Source organism: Phalacrocorax aristotelis, chromosome 5, assembly GCF_949628215.1.
Source record: "Phalacrocorax aristotelis chromosome 5, bGulAri2.1, whole genome shotgun sequence".
NCBI lineage: Eukaryota > Metazoa > Chordata > Aves > Suliformes > Phalacrocoracidae > Phalacrocorax > Phalacrocorax aristotelis.
Genome location: NC_134280.1, coordinates 54,303,328 through 54,328,520, shown reverse-complemented (window position 1 = coordinate 54,328,520; position 25,193 = coordinate 54,303,328). Strand labels below are relative to the sequence as shown.

Genomic DNA, 25,193 nt, shown 5'->3' with positions numbered 1-25,193 from the left:
CTTGTAATGAACTGTTCTTTCAAGCATTTTTATCCCATGGAGAAAACTTTCACTAGGTAAGGGAGCACAGCAACCACAAACAATCACTCACATATTTAGCTGATCGTTGGAAAAATGAGAAATAAATTAGGTATTTAAGTGATCGGCAACTAATAACAATCATCCAGGAAGTATCTGTGCTGAGGAATCATGGGATAATCTCTCTAGAAAGGTCTCTCCTCACCTTTTTTCTCCTTTATTATCTTAAACTCATGCATGTGCTATGCTCTATGCTTCCTGGCACTCGAACAATAAAGACACGTAATGTCTAATAGCTAATTATTAGTGCCAGAGTATAGTGGTCATTGACTCCCTGATTTCTTATCTCAATTTTATTTTACAGTAAAACTGTAAATTAAAAAAACCTTGTAGTTCATGTATATACACATATAGATATATATGCATACATAGATACATATACAAATGGAGTTAAAAGAAAGATTTTCTAAAGGCACAGAAAGCTGTAGACGACACTTTCAAAAGAACTCTAGAAACTGAGCTTCTCCAGAAACTGAGCTGTGACTGTCACAATGTGGCTTGCTTGGCATGTTAAAAATCATGAGCTTATTTCAGTGCATAGTTGGAAGTTGAGATCTTCTGAAAAGCTGATGCCAGTTGCATGTTCTGACTCTTCTGTTGGTTTTGTTTTAATCTGGCTCTAACTAGCAATGCCTAATTATCTTTTCAAAAACCGAAAAAAGAGAGGGAGAACAAGGGATAGGAACTTTCAGCATTAATTTGTAATCAAAATTGGAACATGCCCAGAATGGCCTGAGAAAGGGCCCATCACGGAGACACTTCAAGCTTGACAGAACATTCCCACGTACAGAAGAGAGAAATCTTGCTTTGAGAGGGACGTGGACTACAGGAAGTAACAAAACTCTTCAAGAGCCAGGGCCTGTTTAGGTCTTCTGAAACTCCTTGTACAGCTGCAAATCTTTTCTTATTGCTCTATCCAAGAGCAGTTTTGTGTGAGGACTTGGGTGATGAATTTTCAGAGGAAGGTCAAGCTGAGACAGTCAGCGCCTGAGAGCCAGGCTAGGCTGTGAAAGAGGTGATGTGTGTGCAGAGACATGTGTGAATAGAGAAGACTGAAGCCCATGCTATATATTACTTGAAAAAACAGGCATTTAGTGAATACTTCTCAGCATCTGACCTCTGGCCCATCTAACCATGTTTGCCATCTGTTCTATGAACCACATTTGCTTTTTCAAATAGAGACGCTATAGGCTACTTGAGAGAGAATTTTCAGCTTTCTCCTCATTCTCTAAAGCCTGGATCACTGAGTAGGAAGCTTGCTACAGCTTCCATGCTTTCTCTTGGATGCTGTTATAATCTGGGTATTCTTCTTACGTGTAATTGTCCAGTCCATGCTTTCAACTGAGTTCTTCCACACAGCATTATCTGGAGGAAGCATGTTCCCCAGGTTTGTTTGGGTACATAAGTGTGCGTGTGTGTGCGCATGTGAAAATACTTGCTTCTCTTGATTTTTAAATTTGCCTTTTCTAGTGTAGGGCTGACTTAGGACCACCATCTGTTGAAACGAAGTAACAGTAGTACTGAAAAGAAAATGTATCCCATAATGTCATATTTTTCCCATATGCTGCAATCCACTGATTTGCTTCTGTAAAGGGAAAATTCTCTCCTGACTGACACTTCAGTTCTCTAATCAGCAGCATACGGTTGTTAGTGTGTGCTCTGTAACCCTCTGATACGTGGGCTCCCATCCTGAGCCAATGGCAACACTGCATAAGGGTGGGTAAGTGGAGCTATGTGGTACATTTTGCAAAGTGCAGTTTGGAGGGGAGAATTTTGATGGAAAATATTTCACTGTTTCCTTGATAAAACCCCTGCTATTCAGGAAATCAATGTCTTACACTCTCCTGGGCTGCGCACCCTATTTTGAGTCCAGGGGGATGTTTTTACCTTATCTAAAGGGCCTTAAGTAATCTGGCTTTGTAAATCAAATTGAAGCAAGTAATGAACTGTGTGTTGCAGTTTGAATGAATCAGCCCTGGAGAACCACCACCATTTGGAAAATGATGCTTTTTCGGACAAGTCCGAGAGAGACAATGTAGAAGAGTCGGAGAATGAAATGCATGAGAACAGCCGGAAGACAAATGAAAGTGAGAGCGATCAGTCAGAAATCCATGGAGAGGCCTCTCCAGGAAGGAAAGGGACGACTTATATTGAGCAGATCTATGAGGAATTTGGGGAGGTAAAAGAAAAAAATCTTTTAATCACTGCTTATTTCTGTTAAAATGTCTCTGTTCATAGTATTTGTCATTCAGCCTTTTAGATGCATGGCAGTTAAGAACCAACTTTGTGAGTTCCAATGTTTTACAGATAAAGCAATGCACAGCTTTATGCTAAATTATGTTGAATTTTCATATGCTCTAATAACTATGCATTATGAACGGCAGCTCCGCTACTGTGCCTTGGCATGTTTCCAGCATCAGCAATTGCTTTAACCAGTTATTGCATTAAAGAGCCACACAGCATTGGCACAGGTCTTTGTGAGCCAGCGGGAGGGGCAGTTATTCTTGGCATGTGTCCTGGCCAAGAAGGATGCTCAGTCCTTGCATGATACAAAACATGATACTTTCCTTTTTTCATTATGCATGGAACATCGTTTTTGTGTGTCCTTATGGAGCATTTGAGCCACTTGATTCCTAAATGACAGTTTCTTGCCGGAAAGCCAATTCTCATGTCATTTAACAGCAGGAGGACGCGTTTCTGTTCCATGTAAGAGCTTAGTTAGCTGGATGTCACCGTGACACTTCTGAGAAAGGCAGCGGTAGAAAGCTGGGGGAGCCAAGTGTGTTGAGTGAGAATCAGTCTGAGCACACAGCAGAGGAGCTCTGCTCCAGTGCTGGGAGGGCTCTGAGCACTCCCTTGCCCATTGCTTCAACCAGGAAGCTGAAGCCTTGTTGGTGCTTCAGAGAAAACCACTTTGCTAGAAAGCTGTTTCTTTCATAGAATCATAGATTCATTTAGGTTGAAAAAGACCCTTAAGATCATCAAGTCCAACCATAAACCTAGCACTGCCAAGTCCACCACTAAACTCTGTCCCTAAGCACCACATCTACACATCTCTTACATCTTTTCAGGTAGTTGTATAGAACGATGAGGTCTCCCCTGAGCCTCCTCTTCTCCATACTAAACAACTCCAGTTCCCTCAGCCACTGCCCATAGGACTTTTTCTCTAGACCCTTCGCCAGCCTCTTGTGCTTCTCTTTCAATGTTTTCCTGAAAGTGTAATACTAATATTGAGGAAAGAAATATAGTTTAATATCTCCTAACTGCAGTCTGTGTTTCACTAAGTGATTACTTAGAACATTGAGAAAAGTTAGGTGTCCCACACGCAGATTATATTACTCTGGTTTATTTCTCCACAGCTCCTGATAGCAGGACAACCTACATGAGAGACCACAAAAGAACATCTCTGCTGTACCACCTTGCAGGGGTGCAGGAGGGGTTCAGTTTTGCCTCCTCCTTTCCACAGCCCAACCACCCCCAAGAGCAGCAGTTTGTGGTTTGGAGCCACCAATCCAGGTAGCATCTGTTTGCTGCCATTTCAGATGTCAGGTGTGAGGTGCAAGCCCCTGCTGTAGAAATTGTACTTGCAAACAGAACTGTTGTCTGCAGAGACAAAAAAACCCAACTCCTCCTTGTGCATCTCTCCCCTCAAATCTCACCCCAGACATACAGCAAATGGTAACTGGGTCAAAACAGGGAATTTTTAATATAACTGAGCAACTAAGCAAAAGCAAAATGAAGGCAAACCTAATTTCTGTCAGCTGCTTATTCTGAAATGAACTTTTTCCACGTGACAAACTTGTCCTAGAAGTGTTAGTAGGGCAGGCTGATACTTTGGTGTTTGAAAGAGCCTTACAGGCAGCACCGATGTGTGTGTGGGTATGTGAGAATGAGCAAGATCTCTGCAGTTTTACATTAAAATAGAAAAAAAAAGCAGTACAAACCACATGGAAAGAACTAAATTTCAGCTGTAGAGTGACACTTTGTGCAGCGTAAAATAAGGCTAACCATAGCGTGGGTGCTCAGGCAGAGGTAACGTCCAGTGGGCTTTCAAAAAGAATTGCCATGTAGCCTTGGCCGTTAGGTGTTTTATTAGATTTCTGATGTTGGCCAAGAGATGGGGCTGTTGTCACCTGGGACACACAGATAGGACTGGTTGTCCCGCTGCTCACAGTAACATAAGGAAAAATAGGTTGGATGCAAGGACGTAGTTTGCTACAAGCAACGGGCGGAGATATATCAAGGTAAACACATGCCAACTAATAACATCAACTGTCATCTTAAACTGAAACTGCTGCCCCTCAGCCTGTGTGTGTGGCTCAGATTAAAGGTCACAGATGCAAACTATCACTGTCAAATTTTCAGCTTGGCTATGAAAGCTCATTTCAAAGGTGAGCATGTATATATGCACACCTGTATGTGTTTGTAAGGTGCATGCTTGTGCATCTGACATTCCTGCTTTGCCTTGTTTGCAGTAGGAATGTGAAGGCAGAGACAGGTGTGAGGAGAACTTTGAGATTGCAAAAGTTGGTCTAGAGTATAAAAAAGACATGTCCTCAGTAGGTAGGTTGATAACCAAAAACCTTTTTTTCCAAGCTTTTAATTATAGCAAGTTATAAGAAGGGTTATTGAGGGTGATGTATTTTAGGGGAAAGCAAACCAGAATGTCTTGAAGTTATTCTCTTCCTCCTGCACCTTCTCATCCTTCCATTTTCATCCATCCTTTCTGCAGTGATTCATTCTGAGTAACCCATCATACAGCAATTTCAACACAGCATTAATTTATATTGCCAATACATGCACATTTGAGAGCCTGGATAAATAATGAAAGCTCTGACAGACCCATATGTATTGTAAGCCCTAGCTGATGCTGTGGTGTTACGTTCTTTAATGGTTTCCATTTCTTCTTGGAGGTTCAAGCTGTGTATTGCATCAGACTGTCACAAGAAGAATGGTATGATAATGGAAAAGCAATGAAATGAAGAGACCTTTGTTGTTCTTTAATCCGAAATTCCCCTCAGCCTGCAAGCTGGACTTAATGTTTCTGCATGACTAGCAAAAGGGCTGATTAGGAGCCAAAAAGGTAGTGCTGGGAATGTTTAGGTGGTGCAAATGAGAGTTTAGTGATTTACACCACCTGCAGATTGTGTTGGGATATGCTGTGTGTTCTCTCCCAAACTAAAGTCCATTCCAAAAGTGGATCTGTGCCCTTTTTCTCATAGAAATCTCATGCCTAAGAACAGTAGAAAGCCTAAGTATTCTCTTCCATTGTTAAATTATTATGCCTAGGATGCATTAAAGAGACATTAATGCTTGAAAATTTAGTTTCATTTTCTTTCTCCAGTGGCTTGAAAGGCCCGTTCCCCCATGTTACACCTCATGTAGACCCACTGCATGCAGAGGAGCTACACAGTTATAGCTGAAACCACAACATAATCCCTGGCATTTTTACCATTGCCTGCACTTCTGCTGCGAAGGGCACTGCATCCCACCAGGCTGCAGTGATGCTGTAACAGCCCTGGGCATGTCAATGCCTCCCGAGGGACTGCGGTGCAGTCTCCTTGGTTAACATTGGTCCAGGTTGGCCATCCCAAGGTGTGTGGAGGCAGTGGCTCGGGAAGGAGCACGGCAGAGGTGTGCTCCCTGCCTAGTGCCAGCTCCTGCAGAGGCCCGGGGCTTTCTGTACCACTCACTTCAGTGCTTTGGGGATTCATTTCTCCTGAGACAGAACTGATGTCTCTTTGCAGTCGTGTAGCTGAGCATTCATCCTTGTGCCAGGGCCAGGTATGCCTGGGTGAGCTTGGACCCTCCAGGTAAATGCACCAACAAGAAATTATTTTCCTTTTTCTGCCCTGAACTTCCCTTTCCCATCATAGACAGGTGAATCGTCTCAAACAGAAACTGTCTCTGAGGAGAACAAGAGCCTGATGTGGATCCTGCTGAAGCAGCTGCGGCCCGGCATGGACCTGTCACGGGTAGTGCTGCCCACCTTCATCCTGGAGCCACGCTCATTCCTTAACAAACTCTCTGACTACTACTACCATGCTGACCTGCTTTCCCAGTAAGGAGGACGCAGAGCATGCCTGACCTGGGCACTTTCCTTATATCTGTGAAAATGTGTTACAGTGTTAGCTTGGTGCTGGCTGGGTGTGTCTGTACGCTTGAAAGGCTCTCAAATAATACCCAGGTTGCTGGATTCCATGTAAATCAAGCCAGGAGCCAGCTGACCTTTTAAAGATGGACTGCTGCCAGTGAGGGGCCAGGAAGCAAGGAAAACAGTTAAACTCTGGACAAAACTACCTTTGCCCATGCACATGTTTTCCAGGGTTGTCTGGAACTGATAGGGATTCATCTCATGCCTTTGAGCACCTTGCAACAGAGCTGTGCCACCTTCTGGTGTGCTGGGGTACAGAGGGGAATAGGACAGAGAGCAAACAGAATTGTCAGCACTTCTGCCCCCAAAAGCAATAAAATTATGTTGGTTGATAAACAAATAAGAAACACTTTTTAACACCATTGATGAGAGAGACCTGCTCGGAGCAGCAAAGTGGAAAATAGGAAATGTTATGCTTGCAGATAGGACCAGCTTTCTCAATGAGATATGCCTGGTATATTTTAAAACCAGTGTGTGCAATATCCACATAGCAGCTCTAGTTACTCATGTTTATTCCACTGCCTCTGTGTAATTTTAGAATCATGGTATTTTCAAGCCTAGTTTGTGGTATTTGTAACATCTGAAGTTATGGAAATTGTTTTCCTCAGAGCTGAGGTCTAAGAGAACTTCAAGAGGTTTGGGGGTTTTGTTAAATGAACCTCTTTGTGGTGCAGATGATCCTTCTAAATGGATTTCGCAAGAACTTTGCCAGATTGATTTTCAAATCTGACTAAATGGTTGGAAATACCAGGAACTCTATGTTTACTTCCCACTTCATCTCTGAGGGGGGAGGGGTTGGATGAGATAACCTTGAGAAGTCCCTTCCAACCTAAATTATTGTACGAAATCTCAAAGTACTAAAAGAGGCCATGTAGCACAGCAGCTTTAAAGATCTTTTAAGGAAGAGGGAAACAAAGAAGAAGAGAAAAATAGAATTGCCTTTGATTTTGGTGGCATAAGTGTTATTGTTTTTATGAGTCACGCTGTACTTTATCTGTAACTAATGCTAGTGTGAGTGGCAGTCCCACATTAACATACTTGAATGTCCAGTAAAACCTGATACTCTCCAGAATTTTTATTAGGCTTTTTGCAGGAGTGCAGGGCAAGAGGTGCCTCTTCTTAATTTTACGTGTGTGTTGTATGAAGTACGTTACTTAAAAAAATTATTTCTGCTGGCAGACACCTTTTTCACTGGCAGCAGCACAGAAGTTACTTCCCTTTAGTGCTGGGGAAATACTATTGAAATTAATGTTTTTACACTGGTATGAAATGAATGTGATGTGTCAGCAGGATAAAGAGCATTTTATGGTCTGTCTTGCAGGGCTGTCCTTGAAGATGATCCATACAGTCGAATGAAGCAAGTTTTGAGGTGGTACCTGTCTGGCTTCTATAAGAAGCCAAAGGTAAAATAAGGCATGAAGTTGGGGTTGCAACAGGCATTGAAATCTTCCGCTACAGCTGTGTATTTCTTTATTGCCTTTCCTTTGACACTTTACCTCTTCTATTGTTCAGAAGGCTTTGACCATTACTTTTAAAACTGAAGTTGCATTTGGCTTCAGACTAGATACTGTTCAAGCCTATTAGTACCATAGTGACATGTATGCACCTCCTGCATGTAGTAGCAGAAATAATAAAGTTTTATTATCTTGTAAAGCTTTGATCAGGCAGTATCAAAGAATAAATTGGTGAGAATAGCAGATGAATCCATGGCTCAGATTAAAAGATTAGATTAGAAGGATATATGTAACCAGTTCTTCAGTTTTGATTCTTGTGACTGACTTAGTTTAAAACATCAGGGAGAAAAGTATTATGTTGTTTTGTGGAGACCTCTGTAGACTTGGATAGCAAAGCTTCATTTGTAGCAGGTTTTGATTACTTTGTTTTGCAGGGAATAAAAAAGCCATACAACCCTATTCTAGGAGAGACATTTCGCTGCTGTTGGTTTCACCCTCAGACGAACAGTCACACGTTTTACATTGCAGAACAGGTAAGTTGCTTTATTTGGATGCTCAGGTGTTGTAAACAGCAGCCTGCTTGCACATCCGTGCATAGGAACATGCTCTTCCTGTCACCCCAGGAGAGGAACTTGGAGTTTTGTGTAAACATCCAGAGTAGGACATGGGGTAAACAAGCTGCTTTTTTCTTTTTAGTTTTACAGAGATTATGTGAGCTTTGGTGGGTACTCAGGACTGTAGAAGGAGGTCTCCCATATATAACATTAGCCGCATCAATAAAGACCTTTTCCATGGGAATCTGCCCTACTGTTTCCTTATTGTTAATAAAACGTAGTTTGTGCTGCCTCTGTCAAAAGGGATGTAAAACACAGAACCAAATCCTACCTTCCTTTATTTCTAAACTTTCTATAATGATTTTAACAGAAGTAAATTGAGAGCTTATCTCTATGTCTTTGGGGATAAAGGACGAGCAGAGATCACAAGTAAACTGGCCTGACAAAATATAGTTTGAGATTTATAGTGTTAATAAAGGGATTTGAAGACCATGTGGACTTTTGTATAGGGAGTCCCTGTTTCACATGCTTTCTTTTTCCTATTTAATCAGAGAATTTTTATTTATTTTATTTCAGCCACTGCATCCATTTTACGGAGGTTATTCAGATGCTGCCAAAAAGTTCTCCACTGTCATTTATTGTGTTGAAAATCTGACAGTTTACCTGTTGGCCTAAAGTGATCTCAAATGCACAAGGACAAGAAAACGTTGGGTGGGGGAGAAAGTTTACATATAATATGCTCTTATATATAATGGTCTCACATATAATGTTCCTTCCTTTAACACTGAGGTTAATGGTACAGATGGGGCTTAGAGGACTCTGCTCAGTCCCGTGGCCTCTGTCTTCTACTTTCCCTAAAGCATGTGTAACACCATGTGAGGCTGTGTATGCACCCACTTCTCTGCTTAGCCTGTAAAGACTGTTGTAAATCACCTGTGCCTATTCTTCTTTTTTTCTTATAGGTCTCCCACCATCCGCCAGTGTCAGCTTTTCACGTCAGCAATAGGAAGGACGGGTTCTGCATTACTGGCAGCATTCTAGCTAGGTCCAAGTTTTATGGTAAGGCATTAAGCCTAGGCATCTTCCAGGTAACATCGTGGCATTGGTTTTGGTTTTTTTTTCAATCACTTCTCTGTGTGTTGGGAGTTAAGAACAAAGAAATGCTTAAGACATCTACCACCAGGACACCCTTATTCCTTGTCTTGGCTCTCCTGGGTTTTTCCCATTTCTACCATTTCAGTGGAAGATCACATTGATGTTTAAAAATAATAATAATAAAAAAAAACAGGTAAAAAAACTGAGAGCTTTAAAAATCTGATTTTCAGAAGGCAAAGGTTCATGAGAATGTATGGGCAATTGGTTGTCAGACTACTTTGCGTATACTCACGGGTGAGTCATTTTATAGCTATGTGATCATCCAGCTGACTTTTTCGAAAGCCTCTGTATAAATGTAACCATTTATCTAGCTCCCAGATTTCTGAGTGTTGAACCCTAGAGCTTCAAAATGTACTTGAATCTTTTAACCACAATGGAGACAGCACAACTGCAGGCTCTGAAACATTGTTGCTTTTGAAATAGGCTTTTTGTTTAGACAAACACTTCTCAGGTACTATCCTCTGGTGAATGTATTTGCTGAAACACTTGTAAATAGTCATTGCTGTCCTGGCAGTTTTATTTGTTATTTGGGATCATACACAATCAGAAAAGTTGTGAGAACAGAAGGACCTGAAAAACTTTTAAGCACTGAAACTGCTTTCTGCATCCCACTAATGACTGACTTAATCTACACCACTTTCCACAACAGGGGCTAAATGCCACAGCAAATATGAACTGTACAGCAGAATCTATTAGAACTGCCTGCCTCCAACAGTAAATGATTTGCAGTGTCCTGAATTAACATTTCATATCTCTTCTTTCATTAGTGGCCTACATTTAAATGGAAATGTTTATTTAAAATAGGATGAGTGACCAAGTATAACATGCATTTTTTAATATATATGTATTCGTTCTTTTAAATTCTAGGTAACTCACTCTCTGCACTGTTGGATGGGAAAGCAAAGCTTATGTTTCTAAACAGGGGAGAAGATTATATAATTACTATGCCATACGCCCACTGTAAAGGTAAGTTATGACTGTTCAAACAGGAAGCAAACAGAAAGCATAATATAACGGTATCTTGCTGACTAACTTTGCACTGGCTCTCTTCTTCCCTCCCGAACACTTGGCACCGCAGGCACTGGTAATTCCAGGCAGCAGTTGCTCCACACGAGTCATAGCGCTCAGCAGAAGACTGGTAATCCTCACTGAAGTCTTTTTGATTTGTCAGTGCAGAGCTAAGGGCAGAATTAGGCCCACCTAAGTTAGCTTTAACACTATGTAGAAACAAAAATATTCTGTGTATATGCACTACAGATAAAGTGAAGATAGAAGGAATAAGAGTACCTTTCTGAGCTTCTGAGGATAAAAAGGTTGTATAATATTAACACTGAAATTGTTTAATTTTTTTTCTGGCTTTTTTGAGAATATAGGAAATTCCTGGCTTCCGATTTCTTTGTTACTCTAATCATGATATTCCTCAGCATATGAGCTGCCTCAGTGAGGCTGATACCTGTTACCATGTGGCTTTGCTCTGTTGAGCTGAATGTACGCTGGGGCTGGGGGTGGCTGCTGATTCACTGCTGTAACTTTGCATTTCTCCTTAGGACACTAAGTGTCAGTGGCAAAATCACTCCTGCAGCAGTTTGATCCAATTTTGGTTTTTGAATATTTTTTGTTTTGGCATGTTGACCTCTAAGTTAATACTTATGGAGAGACTAGCTACCTGAAAACAGTAACTTCCATAAATCGCACCCTCCGTGAACTATTCCTGTGCATAAATCTTCTTCTTGTCAAGTTTTCTTTTTCTGCAAATGACCTTTTCAGAAAATAGTAGGCATGTGTAAAAAGGGGTCCCCTACATGACTGCTGGTCTTCCAGATTCTGCTGAATCCCATTACACCTCCTCTCTGCCCCATCCACCCTGTGAGAAGCGACTGGGCCTGTTTAAGCACTAGTATAACTGAAGTTGCTGGGAACAACTTCCCTTATTTTTCCTTTCCCTCTATCAGCTTGCCACAGATGCACTGTCAGCACCTGCCAGTCAAGCTGTTTCCTAGCTGGTGTAACAAATGGGGAATATGGGCTCAGGGGAGGATTATTCATGCTTACAGTAAGGAGCCATTTTGTAGAAACTTTGGTTTCTGTCTCTTCAAAACTTTAAGCCAAGTAGCAAATTTCACAGTGTGTCATCGAGAGCCAATTTGAGTTGAGAAAGCAGATCGCTTTCATTGGGGGCTCTCTTAAGCCCCTTTTTACCCTTTCAGGACTTCTATACGGTACCATGACAATGGAGCTTGGAGGTAAAGTTACCATCAGCTGTGAGAAAACTAACCACAGGGCAGAACTGGAATTCAAGCTAAAGGTAAGATACTTTGTGGCCTCCATTTTGAATGGGTCTCAGGCTTGCCCTGTGCTCCAGGCAAGGTTTGACCATACACACCTGGTCATTTATGTATCAGCAATGTATGCATGCACCACGGGGTGGCCCACCCAGAGAGAAGGCAACATCCTACAGCCAGTTTTTCCTGGTGCAACTCGATTTGAACACAGGAAGCTGGAGTTTTACACATGACTTGTTCACAGCCAGCCAGCTGGCTACTGGCCAAACTCTGTTCTGAATGTCTGCCAATGACATTGTGGCTACTGTTTAGGAAGGTACAATTTTGCTTGCAAAATACAATGAGGCGCACAAACTACTTGAGCCAAGTTAGGACGTGGACCTTCAGCATAGCTCTCCAGCAGACATCACATACATACTCTTACCTTGCAGGTATTACAATGAACTGTACCTAGTGTTTCTCAAGGCTACAGGACCTTGCCTTGACAGAGGGTAAGAGCCCATTTTCAGGCAGATAATTTTGAGTGGCTATCACACTGACAAGCCGCAATGTCATTGACTTGTACTTACTTGTTCATGTAGCTATTCCCTCCCCTAGAAAGCCTGGTGATACAAATTTATGGTACACTCATAAAATGGAGACATCTTTGAGCATTCCTATACTTAATATGTGTTAAACTTTGGGAGGGAAAGTGATGACCTGTAACTTTTCTTAGACAGTTAACTTGCTTTTTAAGGAACATCCATTTCTCTTTATTCCAACAAACAATTTCTTGCCTGGGCATAAAATGGAAGATGGAGAACAGAGAGCCTGCAGGACTTCAGCGTTGCAGTCTTAGCCAACATAAGTGTGAGAAATTACTGGAGCTAGGGGAGTCTTTCTTCCAGATTGTGTTTTTCTTGGGGCAATACAATTGTCTGTCTTTATTTGCCCTTACAAAGTGAACTGTTGCCCCATATATTTCCTTGACATTTGCATATACTTGTCTGTAAAGCCTGTTCTTTCCATAGACCTGATATACTGCGTTGAGGCCAATGGCTGACTTCCCCTGACTTTGGTCAGGTCATCTCTAATGCTTCAGAGCTTAAAATGCAGGCTCTTCTTTTCTGGCTTGAAAACAATATGCTTAGTCCAACCATGACTCAGAAAGGTCCCTATGGCTTAATTACATGCTCTGCTTTGAATATCTCTTAGCCGCCTTTTTTAGTAGAATTTTGAGAAGTTAAAGGTTAACCCCATAACTCTGTTATTAATTTGGATATGGACCAGTTCTCCACTGGATTGCAAACAGTGATTCTTGAGATACTTGTGATTTCTTTTTCCATGAGTGTTGTGGGAAATTTGGTTTTATATTGTTATTAAAAAAAAAAAAAACAGTTCCCCTGCACAAACGTTATTGGAAAGTAGCTGCTAAAACATCTGAAGAAATGTTGTGTGGTATGAATGGAAGAGCTGGTCACTCTATCACTGCTGTTTCCTGTGTTTGGCAGGCAGGAGGTGAGGGGAATTTTCCATTGTTCTGAGAATCTTTGCCTTGACTCTGGAAATACCCTTTTTCTTTTTTTGTCTGCTGCTGACGAGAGCTTCTTCAGGCTCGAGACTTCATGCAGATGCAGCCATCAGCAGTGCCACACTGCTGTTGCTGTCCCATAAGCAGGAAAAGTCACCAACTGCATTAGCACTGCTCCTTTTCCTTGGATAAGGCTGCAAGTGTGAGGGTGCAAATGGTAATGTGATTCTGGACAATAGGAAGGACTTGCCCACATATACTCATGCTGATGTCTAGCTGACAGTAAACTTATTTGCAATGAAGGCGAGGCCTTGCACTGCTGAACGTAATGCACCTAAAGGCTTATCTCTCTTCCTGCAGCTCCTACAGTGATTTTGGTATTGCAAACAAAAGGAGGAAGGCACAATGCTAGACAGTCAAAATCTGTGTTAGAATTAATTCTGCCTTTCCCCAGAAATACTGGAAATCAAGCAGGTTGCACTTCCCTTCCCTCCTGCTGCATGACTGTGTTTGGCTCCCTTCCAGTTCTCACTAGACTGATCATATTTTCTATTTCTATTCTCCCCTGACAGCCCTTCTTCGGTGGCAGTGCAAGCATTAATCAAATCTCTGGGAAGATTAAATCAGGAGAAGAAGTGTTAGCAAGTCTCAGTGGACACTGGGTAACATACAATAACCTAAGTTGCTGACAGTTTAAGTGCGCGTGGCAGCAGGGTGCGTGGGAGGACGGGCAGCCCTTGGTAGGCTCCCTGCGTTGGAGCCGGGGCTCTGGAGGGCCCATGTCCTGCGTCTTTCCGCCATCCCCAGGGAGCAAAGGTGAGCAGAGCTTTCCTGGCCATGGCCACACCTCTCAAGGTCATTTAAGCTTCAGTAGTCCCATCCACCTGCAGTTCGAGTTAACACTTGCACTCCCAGAGCCAGGGCCAAGGCTGGGACTGGTGAAGTGGGTTTCCATCAAAGCCAGGAGCTCTGTACTTAGGTTCCCAGGCTTAGGATAAGCACTGATGGCAGCAGACATAGTGTGGCTTATGTGTGTCTGTGAAAATCATGAGGCTTCCTTTTGTCTTGTGTTTAATACTTTTCCAGCTATGGCAGTATTGGGGAAGAACTTCACAGGGTTTAAATTTCATTATTTTCACAGTAAACCTTTATGACAGAAGATGGCTATTCCTCTGTTCATGAGATGAAGGACCAAGAGACAGATTCTGTGAGGGTCTATCTGTATGGGCAGCTCAGAATAGTCAGCAGAGCAGCTAGCACCTTTGCACACCTAGTATCCACAAGTGAATGATTCAAAGGCGTCCCTAAGCCAAAATCCAGCAAGAATAAAGTTGCGTGGTGAAGGATGTAGACTGGAGTTTTGGCTGGGAACTCCTGGTAACCGAGGCAAAAGCAGTGAGCCCTGGCTTTCAGCTGGACACTTAGGTATTTATCTCAGCTACATTTAGACATTGTTATGGTTGACCTATGTTCCCTCTCCACTCCACAGAAACTGTCACTCCTGAGACAAGATTTATCTCATCCTAAGACAAGTATTTAAAGTAGGTCAGGTGAAATGTGCCTGGATAAAGCCCTTTCTGTAGTGAGGTCCTAACCACAGCATAGCCTTTGTTATTGGACTCCTCCGCTCAGACAATCTGTCTTTTTACATAAAAAGCTAATGACCATTTTGAAATTGGGAGATTTGCCCTTTCTAGATGTAGACAAGGAGATTTGCTCCCTGTTCCTGGGTAGCTTTTCCATTCTGAGCTCTCTTTCCTGCAGGATGAGCCTTGGCAATTGTGAGTTGTGCTGAACTGTGGAGTACCTTGTCTGCAGTGGGTCCTGTGAACACCATCCATGACAGCATGTAATCGAGTGGCTCTTCTGAGGTGCTGAGCCACATGGTTGCATGTTGCTCAGCTTCCAGCTTTCTGTGTTAGGGTTTCATCAGCCTGAAAATAATTTATTCTGCCATTGTCCTTTGTGCTGGCTGTTTGTGCTGCACAAAATTAGAATTATGTATAAAAGAAGTTAAATGGCTTTGAAAGGGTGGCTCCATAAGCCCCTGTTTGCAGTTGCGTGCTGTGAATAGAGTATCTGCTGTACAGAGTAGGGACGATGTTTGTCCTCCCTCCCTGCTGAGAGTATTGGCCTGCTCTCTTGAGCTCTGCAGGGTTTTCTCTGGCACCATCTAGTTTCCTGACAGAAACCCTCACAGCTGAAAGGCTAATTCTCTGCCTCAGGACCTGAAAACCCACCTGAATAAAGAAGGGAAGCAAATCCCAATGCTTCTCAGCCCCAGGATCAAAGCAGCAGCTGCAGGCTTGTATATATGCCCCTTAGAGATGCATGTAGCGATGTTTGGAAATGCCTGCTTACCTCCTCCTGTCCACGGCTGGGGGGCTCTTGGGGACCCAACATCTGTCCTGGAACTGGCACCTGAAAACATGGCAGAGGAAGTCCTGAGGGAGACTTTGAGGAGGGATGAGAGTCCCTCAGGGTTGAGGGAGTTTCACAGCTGAAGATGTGGGAAGTGGACTTAAAGATATGCATCAAGGGACTGTGGCAGGGGAAGAAATGCAGCAGCTGGGATGCAAAGAAATGAGGCAGCAACGGGAAAAGCTGATAGCCATGACCTAGATGAGGTTTGCATGATACTCATGCCATGTCCAGGCAGCTGAATGGCACCAATGCACATGCTGTTCAGCAGCTGTAATCGTCTGATTCATTCCAGTTGCAGCCAATGTCATGCTGTTCACTATATGCTCTGTAAACTCCCCTGTCTGGCTTTGTGGCATTGCTGCATCTGTGAGCAAACCTGGGAAGCAGCTTAGTTAAGAAAGGGCACAACAATATTGTCTAGCCAGCCTCAGATCAGAGAAGTGCTGCTTAATAGTTGGTTGCCAAGTAAATTGGCAAGGAATTAGGATGAAAGACCCCTGATATTTTGAAGTGCTAAATGAAATTCAGGTGCAATAGTAGAAAAACCTGGCTAAACTTAAAATAATAATAAAAAAAAGAATATCTCAGCTTTGGCTCTCTTTTCTAGAGAGGATGGTATTCCAGTAGGCTCTGCATGAGAATTCAGCATTGAGGAATAGAAGACAGACTGGAAAAGGAGTTAGGGATCTTGTGTATATTTGCTGGATGGTACCTGGGAGGAATAGTAGGGAAAGAAGAGCACCTTAGGGCTTCTGTGAGTACCCTTGTCTGGGAACAAGACTAACAAAAGGGACCAGGTCCCTTTCTAATTCTTCTCTGATTAATTCAGACAGTGTTTCCGGGCATATCTCGCCTGATTCATTTTAGAAACTTTCAGGAAGTGTTCAGTGAGATTTAATGGGATAGGGGAGGAAAGAAGCCTTTTAACCAAGCCCTATCCCTGATCATCATCCGGAAGCAGCTTCCATTTGTCAGGATTATTTTCTGCCTTGTGTTTCTGATTGTCATTAACCTTTTCACTTAACTTTCCTTCTCAGGATGGGGAAGTGCATATAAATGAGTTGAAAAACGGGAACGCAGAAATGTTCTGGAACCCAACCAGCGAAGTACGGAGGCAGAGGCTGAAGCGCCATATTGTGCTGTTTGAGGAACAGACAGACTTTGAGTCGGAGAGGTGAGGAGCCCTGGGAACGTCTCGCTGCCGCTTCCCTGCTGGAAGCAGGACTTCAATCGGAAGACTCCAATTCCTCAGCACAGTCCTGGAAAGGCAGTGACCTTCCTTGCCTGCACATATTACCCAGCCATTTACCTGTTTTTTTTCCAGTCTATTAACTCTGGAGTATTTCCATGAAGTATAGCTCTGAAATAACCAGGGAACTGGGCTGAGAAATAGTGGAGGCTACATTTTTTCTGCTAAAATAACAACTCTCCCTGAACTCCAGAGATCGTGAATGGAGTCTCTGTAACTGCTGGAAGGGCAGTTTTTTTATGGAAGGGCAAGATGTCAGTCTGAGGTTGGATGTTTTGTTAAGAAGGGTTGTTTCAACCACAGGCTCTTAAACTAGGTGCAAGAATCATGTGGAAAGTCCTGGCATGAGCAGAGCAGTAGTTTGAACCACATAATAGGATTTTATGAAAGAACGTAATTAAACAGATGTTTAACCCTGCCTCATAATCTCAGCTGAGATCTCCAATGAAGTCTGCACCAGTTTTTTTAGGGTAAGCTAAATTACCTAAAAATATAGTCCTGGCACATGACCTGGCTTCAAACCAACTAGTCCTGCCATGTCGCCAACACGGTTAGCCAGTACCAGCTAACATCCCAAGCCAGTACGTGCAGTTTGCTGCCTGGCTCTGCATTACATTGGCTACTTCCCTGGGGCGTCTAATTTTGGTGTTGCATCACATCACACTAAGAAGATTCCCCTTTTCATGGGTAAAGAAAGGGATTGCATGAAAATAAAAACACATGAATTTTTGGTTTGTTCTGGACAGCAGTGGACGTTATGGCCAATAACGTCTGTATTTGTAACTTATAGTCATGCAGTTGCCATTGCCACAGAGCAGAGCAGACCACAGTGTATTTCTCTGTTAATCTTCTGAAGAAGATTCTTTTAAAGAAGAGAAATCTCTGTCTTGCGGACAAAGAATCTCCATTTCTGTGTTTACCAGGGTACTGCCAGAGCTGAATCCCTTTGCTACATCAGAGATTAATCATGATACATGCATTAATTACGATACATGCGTCCAGGGGAAGGAGGCAAAAGGAAAAATTCTAGAGATCCCTAACAGACATTCCACCAAGCTCTCTATTATGCTGACAGTTGCATGAATAAAATACCATCTAATCCAGGTTGTGTTCTGCCTGAATTGCTTAGTCTTTCCTGCAGTGCTGAAAATCACCTATTTTCACAAATGCCAGAGAGTCTCTGAAGCTCATACCATTATGCAGCTCACCACGGAGGGTCTCATTGTCTGACACATGCAGCTCTTGATGGAGTAATTTGCCCTTCCTTGTCAAATAATTTTGTGCGAGTCCCTCTGAGGTTCTTAGAATTAGAGGTCTCGCTCTTTATGCCGCTGCATTCCTTAGGACTGACTCTTTACACTACTGCCACCGCAGTATTTGCTCAGGCTGTTATTTTCACTCCTCCCCTCCCCCCCCCATCACTTTGTTTGAATTGAGCTTCCTTCCTTTTTTTCTGGGAGAAAAGATCCATGCACAGAAAAACGGGAGTGACGTGACAAAAAGGACAGGAAAGTGTTCCTCTGCCTTCAGTTAATTACCTAAGAGGCTGCTTTTTTGGAAGTGTTGTGTTAACGTACGGTGATAGAAATATAATGAAAGCATCAGTATCCCTTTTAAATTAAGAGCTTCACAGCAGGCTCCAAATTAAATGCAGCAATGTATTCATCTTCTGAATGGAGGATTGGTGTTTTGTGGAGCTGGGAATACTGGAACAGCCTGGATCTCCAGTGCCTATTCTAACTGCTAAACCACTTGGTAATGTTTTGGGAGGGCTAGCTGCTAATCTCAGAAGCATTTCCAATCTGAAATGAAGATTAGAGTGCTCTGATTAGAGGAACTGTGGAGAGGCCTATCACAGCTTGGCTTTAGTGAAAGAAAAGGTAATGATTTTTCTCTTACTAGTAAAAGTCAGATCCTCTCCTCTGGGTGGAGGCTCACTGAGACGTCATATGACAGATCACGTATCTTTTGGCAGCTGAAAGCAAGTGCCAGTGAAAGCCTGTGTTCATGCTTGCAGTCTGTGAGCACATGTACATGTCCATTTCTTGCAGATTGAATTAGCTTCCTACAGATCTGGTTGCTGATCCTATTTTGAAGTAAAACATTGCATGTACAGCTGCAAGCCATGCACATGATTTTGTTTTCCAATGCCTTTGTTTCAGGGATACACATTAATACAAAGGCTCCTAAACATAAGTGATTGAAAGGGCGAGGAAGAGAACAGATTCTCTATTATACATCAATCACCTCTAAAGAGGCCACTGGCCTCAGCGAATTGAGCATAACTATCTTGTAACTCACACAGACAGCACTGATGATTTTAATGAAATTGTAGGTGATGTTATCTAAGGGAGAGTTCCCCTGTTCTTCAGTAGATCATTGTATACAGCATTCACTGTTGTCATTCTCATGATGTTACTTTAATATACAAGCCAAAACTGAGGCTGAGCAATCCTGTTACATTTCCGCTGGAGTATCAATAGACCAGAAAAGCGTCTGCTCTAAGGCTCCAGCTGGCAGAATGCACTGTTGGTTTAAAGGTGGTTTAACTTGCTTCCCTGTTTATTTCTAGGCTTTGGCAGCATGTTACAAGTGCAATAAACAAAGGCGATCAACACAAGGCGACGCAGGAAAAATCTGTGCTGGAAGAGGAGCAGAGGAATGCTGCCCGGGAGCGGAGGGAGAACAGCACAGAATGGAAACCACTACTCTTCCGGCACGATGCCACGACTAACGAATGGCACTACAAATACGAGGAGTGAGTGGTGGGATTGGGGATTATGAACAAACCTTGCTGCTTGAGTCCCCAGGGATGCAAGCAAGATTACAGACCTGTAATTCAGGTCCTGCTGTTCCCCAACTATGCCCTGGGCTTGCTCTTTCTGAGCTCCATGTCGTTATTAGAATACATGCTCCTGATACTAACTGGGAATAGCTGGAAATGAGGGCTTGGCAATGGAAAATGTGCCTTGCCGTTGCTACAAATCCCTATTGCTGCAATCAAGTGTGGTATCATTTAGCAGGGATTTTTTGCACTGTGCGTGCAGAGTTGTCAACTGTGCTCTCCTCCCCTAGCCAGAAGGGTGAAACCTTTGGAGGCTGAACCCCCTCATTTATTGCTAGCAACTGTGAATGTAGGGGGAAGTATCTGTTACTCCTCACGCTGTATCTGTGGAAATTTGGGTTATTGTCAGGGATGAATGCCTGTTCTGATGCATGTGGAATTAGTGTATCGCTCTTAACACTCCTGCTGTGGGAATCTTGCTTTTCTGATGTTTTTTTCCTTTGGTCTCTAAAGTTTAAGACCTTGGGATCCTTTGAACGACATTGCCCAATTTGAGAAGAATGGGATACTTCAGACCATGGAAAGACACTTGTCAACAAGGATGTCAAACCACAAAACAACATGCATAAACAATCAAATTACACGGCACAAGGTAAAAAGCCTGATTTTGGTAATGTAATATTCTTTATGATTCTTTAGATACAGAGCCCTTTTCTGCAGCATTTTCATGTAAGCGCAGCATAGGCTGAAAGGTTTGTTTTGGGTAAATACAGCTTATGAATCTAGACTTGCAATATTATACCATCATTGCCTCCAAATAATTATAATTCTTGGTTGACATATCCTATCCATTTTGGTGTTTTTCTTTCACCCAGTGTTAGTGACAGTGACTCATGCTGGGTTTTGCATGTGACTGAGCTGATCCTCACTGTTTAGTGTTTGCAAAGCAGAAAAACTCCCATAGCAAGGGTGTGAGCAAGGTTTTGGACTACACAACAGAGATCCTGCAACTTCAATTTTGGTCTTTCCATCTGCCCTTATCACTTACTTCCTCTCAGACAAAACAAGAAACCTCTCTCCATCCTTTCCCTTAAACAGAGATGATACTTGCTTATTTCATTGCATTCATCTTTGGAGTAATATATGTCATTCATAAAATGCATTGTAAATGTAGAACTGCTAAACTAGCTGGATATAACCCATATTACACTGAAGAACTTTTATCTTATTAGGTATGTAGACTTTTCTTTTGTAATACCCCAAATCTGAACATCTCTGAAACAGTGGGACAGTCGAGGTTCATCACTGCTTTTCAGACACTCCAGTGAGAAGTTTGAATCAATATGTTTGGTTTACCCATTGGAGAGGTGGGGAGAAACTTTCCAAAGTGCATCAAGAAATTAGGCGTAAAAGTTCTGTGATGTTTAAATCCTTCAGACACCTTCTGAAAAATCTTCCCCAGGAAGTTTGATTCTAAGTTTTTCTTCTTGGCATCCTTTCTCTTATATATCTGGTTGGTGGGTACACAACTCAGCAAAAGAACTATAAGGTTAATCACTAGTATGTGTTAGTTAAAGCTACAACAAGAATAACTTGGATGTGTGTCTAACGGATGTTATCGTTTGAGGAAATGCTTCTGTTCAGGGCATGTGTGTAATATCCTTAAGTAGCTGCCAGGAGTCCAACTACTAGGAGTCGCTGAGAAAGCAATCAAACTTTGCAATCTCACAGATATTCCCCAGCACCCCAAAGTCTGGCTTGTCTAAAGCCAAACACAAGAGTCTTCAATTTGACAGTGACCGAGTCTCTTTAAATCCCTGTTTTATCCAGAGGTCTGCCAAAGACTGCAGGCGCCGCAAAACCAGTGATCAGCCGTCCAACCACAGCCAGAATACAGAAAGCAGCTGTTCAACACCAGAGTCGGTACAGGAGCTCTCAGATGATGATGGCAAGTATTTGGGTATCACAGGGTCAGGCATTAATGTTCTCCCCTCGGTACCTTATTCCTTGAGCCAGCCCTGGGACATTTCCCAGCCCAGTTAATGCCATGGGCCCATAGCCCACAGGCAAACACAGAGAATGTTCTGCTTTTCTGTTCTCCATACATTCTTCTTTTTCTGCCTTGTGCTATCCATGCCAACATGGGCTTCCCAACTCCTGACACACACGTTGCAAAAGTACACTGTAATTCCAGCAGGTACAAGGTGGCATGAACACGTTGGAAAATATACTGATATTCCAATTGATGTTTCTCATTCCCTTTCTCAGTCTTTGTTGGAGGTGACCTTGAATGTTTCAGAGATGGGGCAGGTGTGAGCACTCCCCTCCCATGCCTCAGCTGGGGAGGATGCTGGAAAAATTGCTTCCCAAGAGCCAAGAAGGGGCCTCAGGCCAGGGTTATAGGACCTGCTCCATTGACCTGTGTCTTTGGAGTGAAAGATTATGTCCCCTGCCTCCTTCTCACCAAGTTTCCTCCTGAGAGTGTCCCCCGGGCTGCGAGAATTTTATCAGAGCCAGCCACTTGCTGGGTGAACCTGGTTTGTGTTTTGCACCACCACCAAAGATAGTGATGCAAGACATAATGTCCTTCCATACTTTGCTACAGGGTTTGAAAGCCTGTGTGCTCAGTGCGGGAAAGAAATGAATCACCTGAAGGAAATTCATTCAGCCGTCTTGTCCCTACAGAGAGCCCAACAGGACATACACAGGTAGCCATTTTCTTTCATCAAATCAATGATCTTAATGGACTAAAAGTAACCTGCGGCATTTAACTCCTCCACTGCAGCCTTTGGAGCATCCCTATCGGCTGTAGGGATGCAGTTAACAGCTGTTTCAATAGGTAACCTATTAACACACCAAAAAGGCACAACTATCCCCTACTTGAAACAGTGAGGAAATCCCTTCCTCTTAAGACTCTGTGGGGCAAAAAGCATCACCTCAGCATGTTAAGCATCTCTTGGCACTCCCAACTGCAAAACAGCTGCAGAAGTTGGGAGGGGCTGGGCCAGGTCCTGGCTATGAATAAATCTCTGCTAGGCAAGAAGGTGCGGGGTCTCCCTTCTCATCAAGTATGTTGTGAATTTGCTTGCGTGTGGTCAGAAAACTGGGCTCTGTGGGTGAAAAGCACTAAAATCCAGCTTTTTGTGTAGAATGCTAGTTGCTGTCTGAGGTAAGCAGTGAGCACACCTGCTTAACCTGCTGCTGCCAAACGGCTTTGCACTGCAGACTCCTGTGGGGAGGGCAGGGGAAGTATTAACTGCTACATCTGCTCCAGGGAGCCCTGCTGATTCCCCTCGGCATAAGGAGCATTATCCAGCCCTGCCGAGGCTTTGCTGTGGTGGGATCACACATGAAGCCCACCGTTTCGAGATGCCGGAGCCATCGGTGATATGGCTTTAGCTTTTCTGTGCTGCTCTTGGGGTTGTACAGGGCAAGTTCTTGTATTTGGGAAGGTTATGGCATAGGTTTTGTGAGTGGGTGCTGGATGAAGAGATTTTTGGGGGGTTGTGCCCTTACACCTTCTCATACCAACCAGCATGCTCTGCCCGATCCAGCAGCAGTTAGGAGTACTTATCTTTCTGTCAAAAAGAGGGGGGAGGTAAAGCTTGTGGGGCACAGCGCTGTACCTGTGAGGGTGTCTCTGAAGGACAGGGATCCCTCCCAGTGTGGAAGCTCGGGGTACGCACACATGTGTGAATGCACGCCTCCCTACACACCCAAATAAACACACCGCTTTCTTTTCCAGAAACCTCAGTGCGCTGAACAAAAAGTCCTTCCACAGGAAGGTCTCTCCTGAAAGCTTCCTCCTGGACTCTCGCTGTTGGTTTCTCCTCTGCATCTTTCTTACGTGTCAACTATTCATTAATTATGTCTTCAAATAAAATCACTACGTTTGGCAGCAATAATGGTTACTGGCTGCAGGAGGGGGGAGCCACTCACGCAAGGAGCCCAGCGAGGCACCAAAGCACTTTAGAGCCAACACAGCAGAGGTGGAAGAAAGTTGAAAAACAAGTTTGGAAAGGGACCTAGGAACCTGCAAAACTCTGTTCCTGCAGATTATGTCATTTTTGCCTTCTACATGTACATCTTCAAGGACCTCTTAACCTGTACGGGCCTTAATGCTGAAGCCAAATGTAGCTTTAATTGTGCAATTTGTTTTCTATGTCTTGTCATTTTCTGATGCAATTAATAATTACCCAGAAGTATTGGTACCCCCAAATCAGTAAACACCCCAGCATTTCAGAAAGGTCACGCCGTCCTGGTTCATAGCTCTATGAGTGAGGGAGCGCAGCTGGGGAGCTGTAAAGAACTGATGTCCACGGTGCCTGCCTGGCTGCCTTTAATTATGGGAGGGAGCACACTTGGTCCAAAAAAGATCCACCCCCGGGATATTAAGTCATGATCTGTTTTGTCAGCACACACAGAATGGGACCTCAGGATGCGTTTTATTTTCCATTCCACAGGAACTGTAAATATGCACAATTTCCTAGAGCCATTCCTCTTTAGGAAATGGGAAGTATTCAGTGAAAGCTCCTTGTTCGGTTAGGGAGCTGACTGGTGTCCTGGACCGGGCCCTTCGAGTGTAACGTCAGACATGCCTGTTTGTCAAACCTGGTCACTTAATATTATTATTACTATTATTTGCTATATGGCTGTTTTAAAATACCACACACTGGCATTGTAGAGAGGAATCCACTGCCCAGGATAGGTGAGGACAGGAGCAATATAGGTGTACGTGTGTTCGGTTGTAGGCACATTCATTTGTGAAAGGTCAGGAAGGAGGAAGGGTTTTGCCACTGCATTGTTCAATTCTGTTTATAGTCTTCCTACTTTACACCATTTTTTTAAGGATTTGCAATATTTTCTGTAGACTGCGGAAAATACTAAGCCTTTCTTTTCTGGCCTGAAGTAGTTCCAAGTGGTAAGTACTGCTATATATACAGCCTTAAAAGACTTAGTGGTGGTGCCAGTCTGGGCTATCTTTCAATGTAAATGTTTCCGAATTTTTAAGTACATTCCTCGTCATATTCCCCAGTTAGGGGAAACCTGTTTGTGCTGGATATGTTGAAATAAAACTACACACAACTTTCAGTGGCAGTCTATCAGAGAAATTATTTGTGTGCTTGAACTCGGTTTTGTGTTTTATAGCATTTTACAAGTAAACAACTCATAGGCCCTGCTTTTTAGAGGAAAAGCTACAGGAAAAGGCCTTCAGGAATCTCAGACACAGGCCATAAGTTAGACCGGCATTAGCATTTTGATACCACTCTGGCTCAAATTGTTCATGTCTTCTAATGGTAGCAACTTCCTCAAAACAGAAAGAAAAGTGGTTGCCTTGATTTTCACTGTCATACAGACTTGTCTTGGACTTAGAAAGCCTTTATATTAAGGAGGTAACTTCATGATAGAGAATAGATAGTGACACGAACAGAGAGGATTAGAGCCAGCATCCAGAAGCTGACATTCAAGAAAGAGACCACAGAAAATAACGGGTGACAGTGATTTCATTACTAGCGAGTGTCCAGAAGACCAAAGGGTTCTTCATCCC

At 43.1% G+C, this 25,193-nt stretch overlaps 1 protein-coding gene across 6 annotated transcripts in view; it reads left to right on the top strand.

Annotated features, from left to right (window-relative positions):
- OSBPL5 (oxysterol binding protein like 5) overlaps nucleotides 1-24,736 on the top strand; it is a 141,586-nt gene extending 116,850 nt beyond the window's left edge. For 5 of the 6 annotated variants that reach the window (XM_075094595.1, XM_075094594.1, XM_075094593.1 and 2 more), the window contains exons 9-22: nucleotides 2,038-2,257; nucleotides 5,955-6,139; nucleotides 7,554-7,635; nucleotides 8,121-8,219; nucleotides 9,203-9,299; nucleotides 10,263-10,361; nucleotides 11,603-11,700; nucleotides 13,760-13,849; nucleotides 16,649-16,785; nucleotides 19,433-19,618; nucleotides 20,159-20,297; nucleotides 21,476-21,593; nucleotides 22,251-22,353; nucleotides 23,391-24,736. In XM_075094595.1, the coding sequence (XP_074950696.1) occupies nucleotides 2,038-2,257; nucleotides 5,955-6,139; nucleotides 7,554-7,635; nucleotides 8,121-8,219; nucleotides 9,203-9,299; nucleotides 10,263-10,361; nucleotides 11,603-11,700; nucleotides 13,760-13,849; nucleotides 16,649-16,785; nucleotides 19,433-19,618; nucleotides 20,159-20,297; nucleotides 21,476-21,593; nucleotides 22,251-22,353; nucleotides 23,391-23,526 (1,789 nt within the window). In that variant the 3' untranslated portion in view covers nucleotides 23,527-24,736. The remainder of the gene's footprint in view (nucleotides 1-2,037; nucleotides 2,258-5,954; nucleotides 6,140-7,553; nucleotides 7,636-8,120; nucleotides 8,220-9,202; nucleotides 9,300-10,262; nucleotides 10,362-11,602; nucleotides 11,701-13,759; nucleotides 13,850-16,648; nucleotides 16,786-19,432; nucleotides 19,619-20,158; nucleotides 20,298-21,475; nucleotides 21,594-22,250; nucleotides 22,354-23,390) is intronic. The other variant, XM_075094598.1, reaches the window with a different exon arrangement.
- The last annotated feature ends 457 nt before the right edge of the window (nucleotides 24,737-25,193 follow it).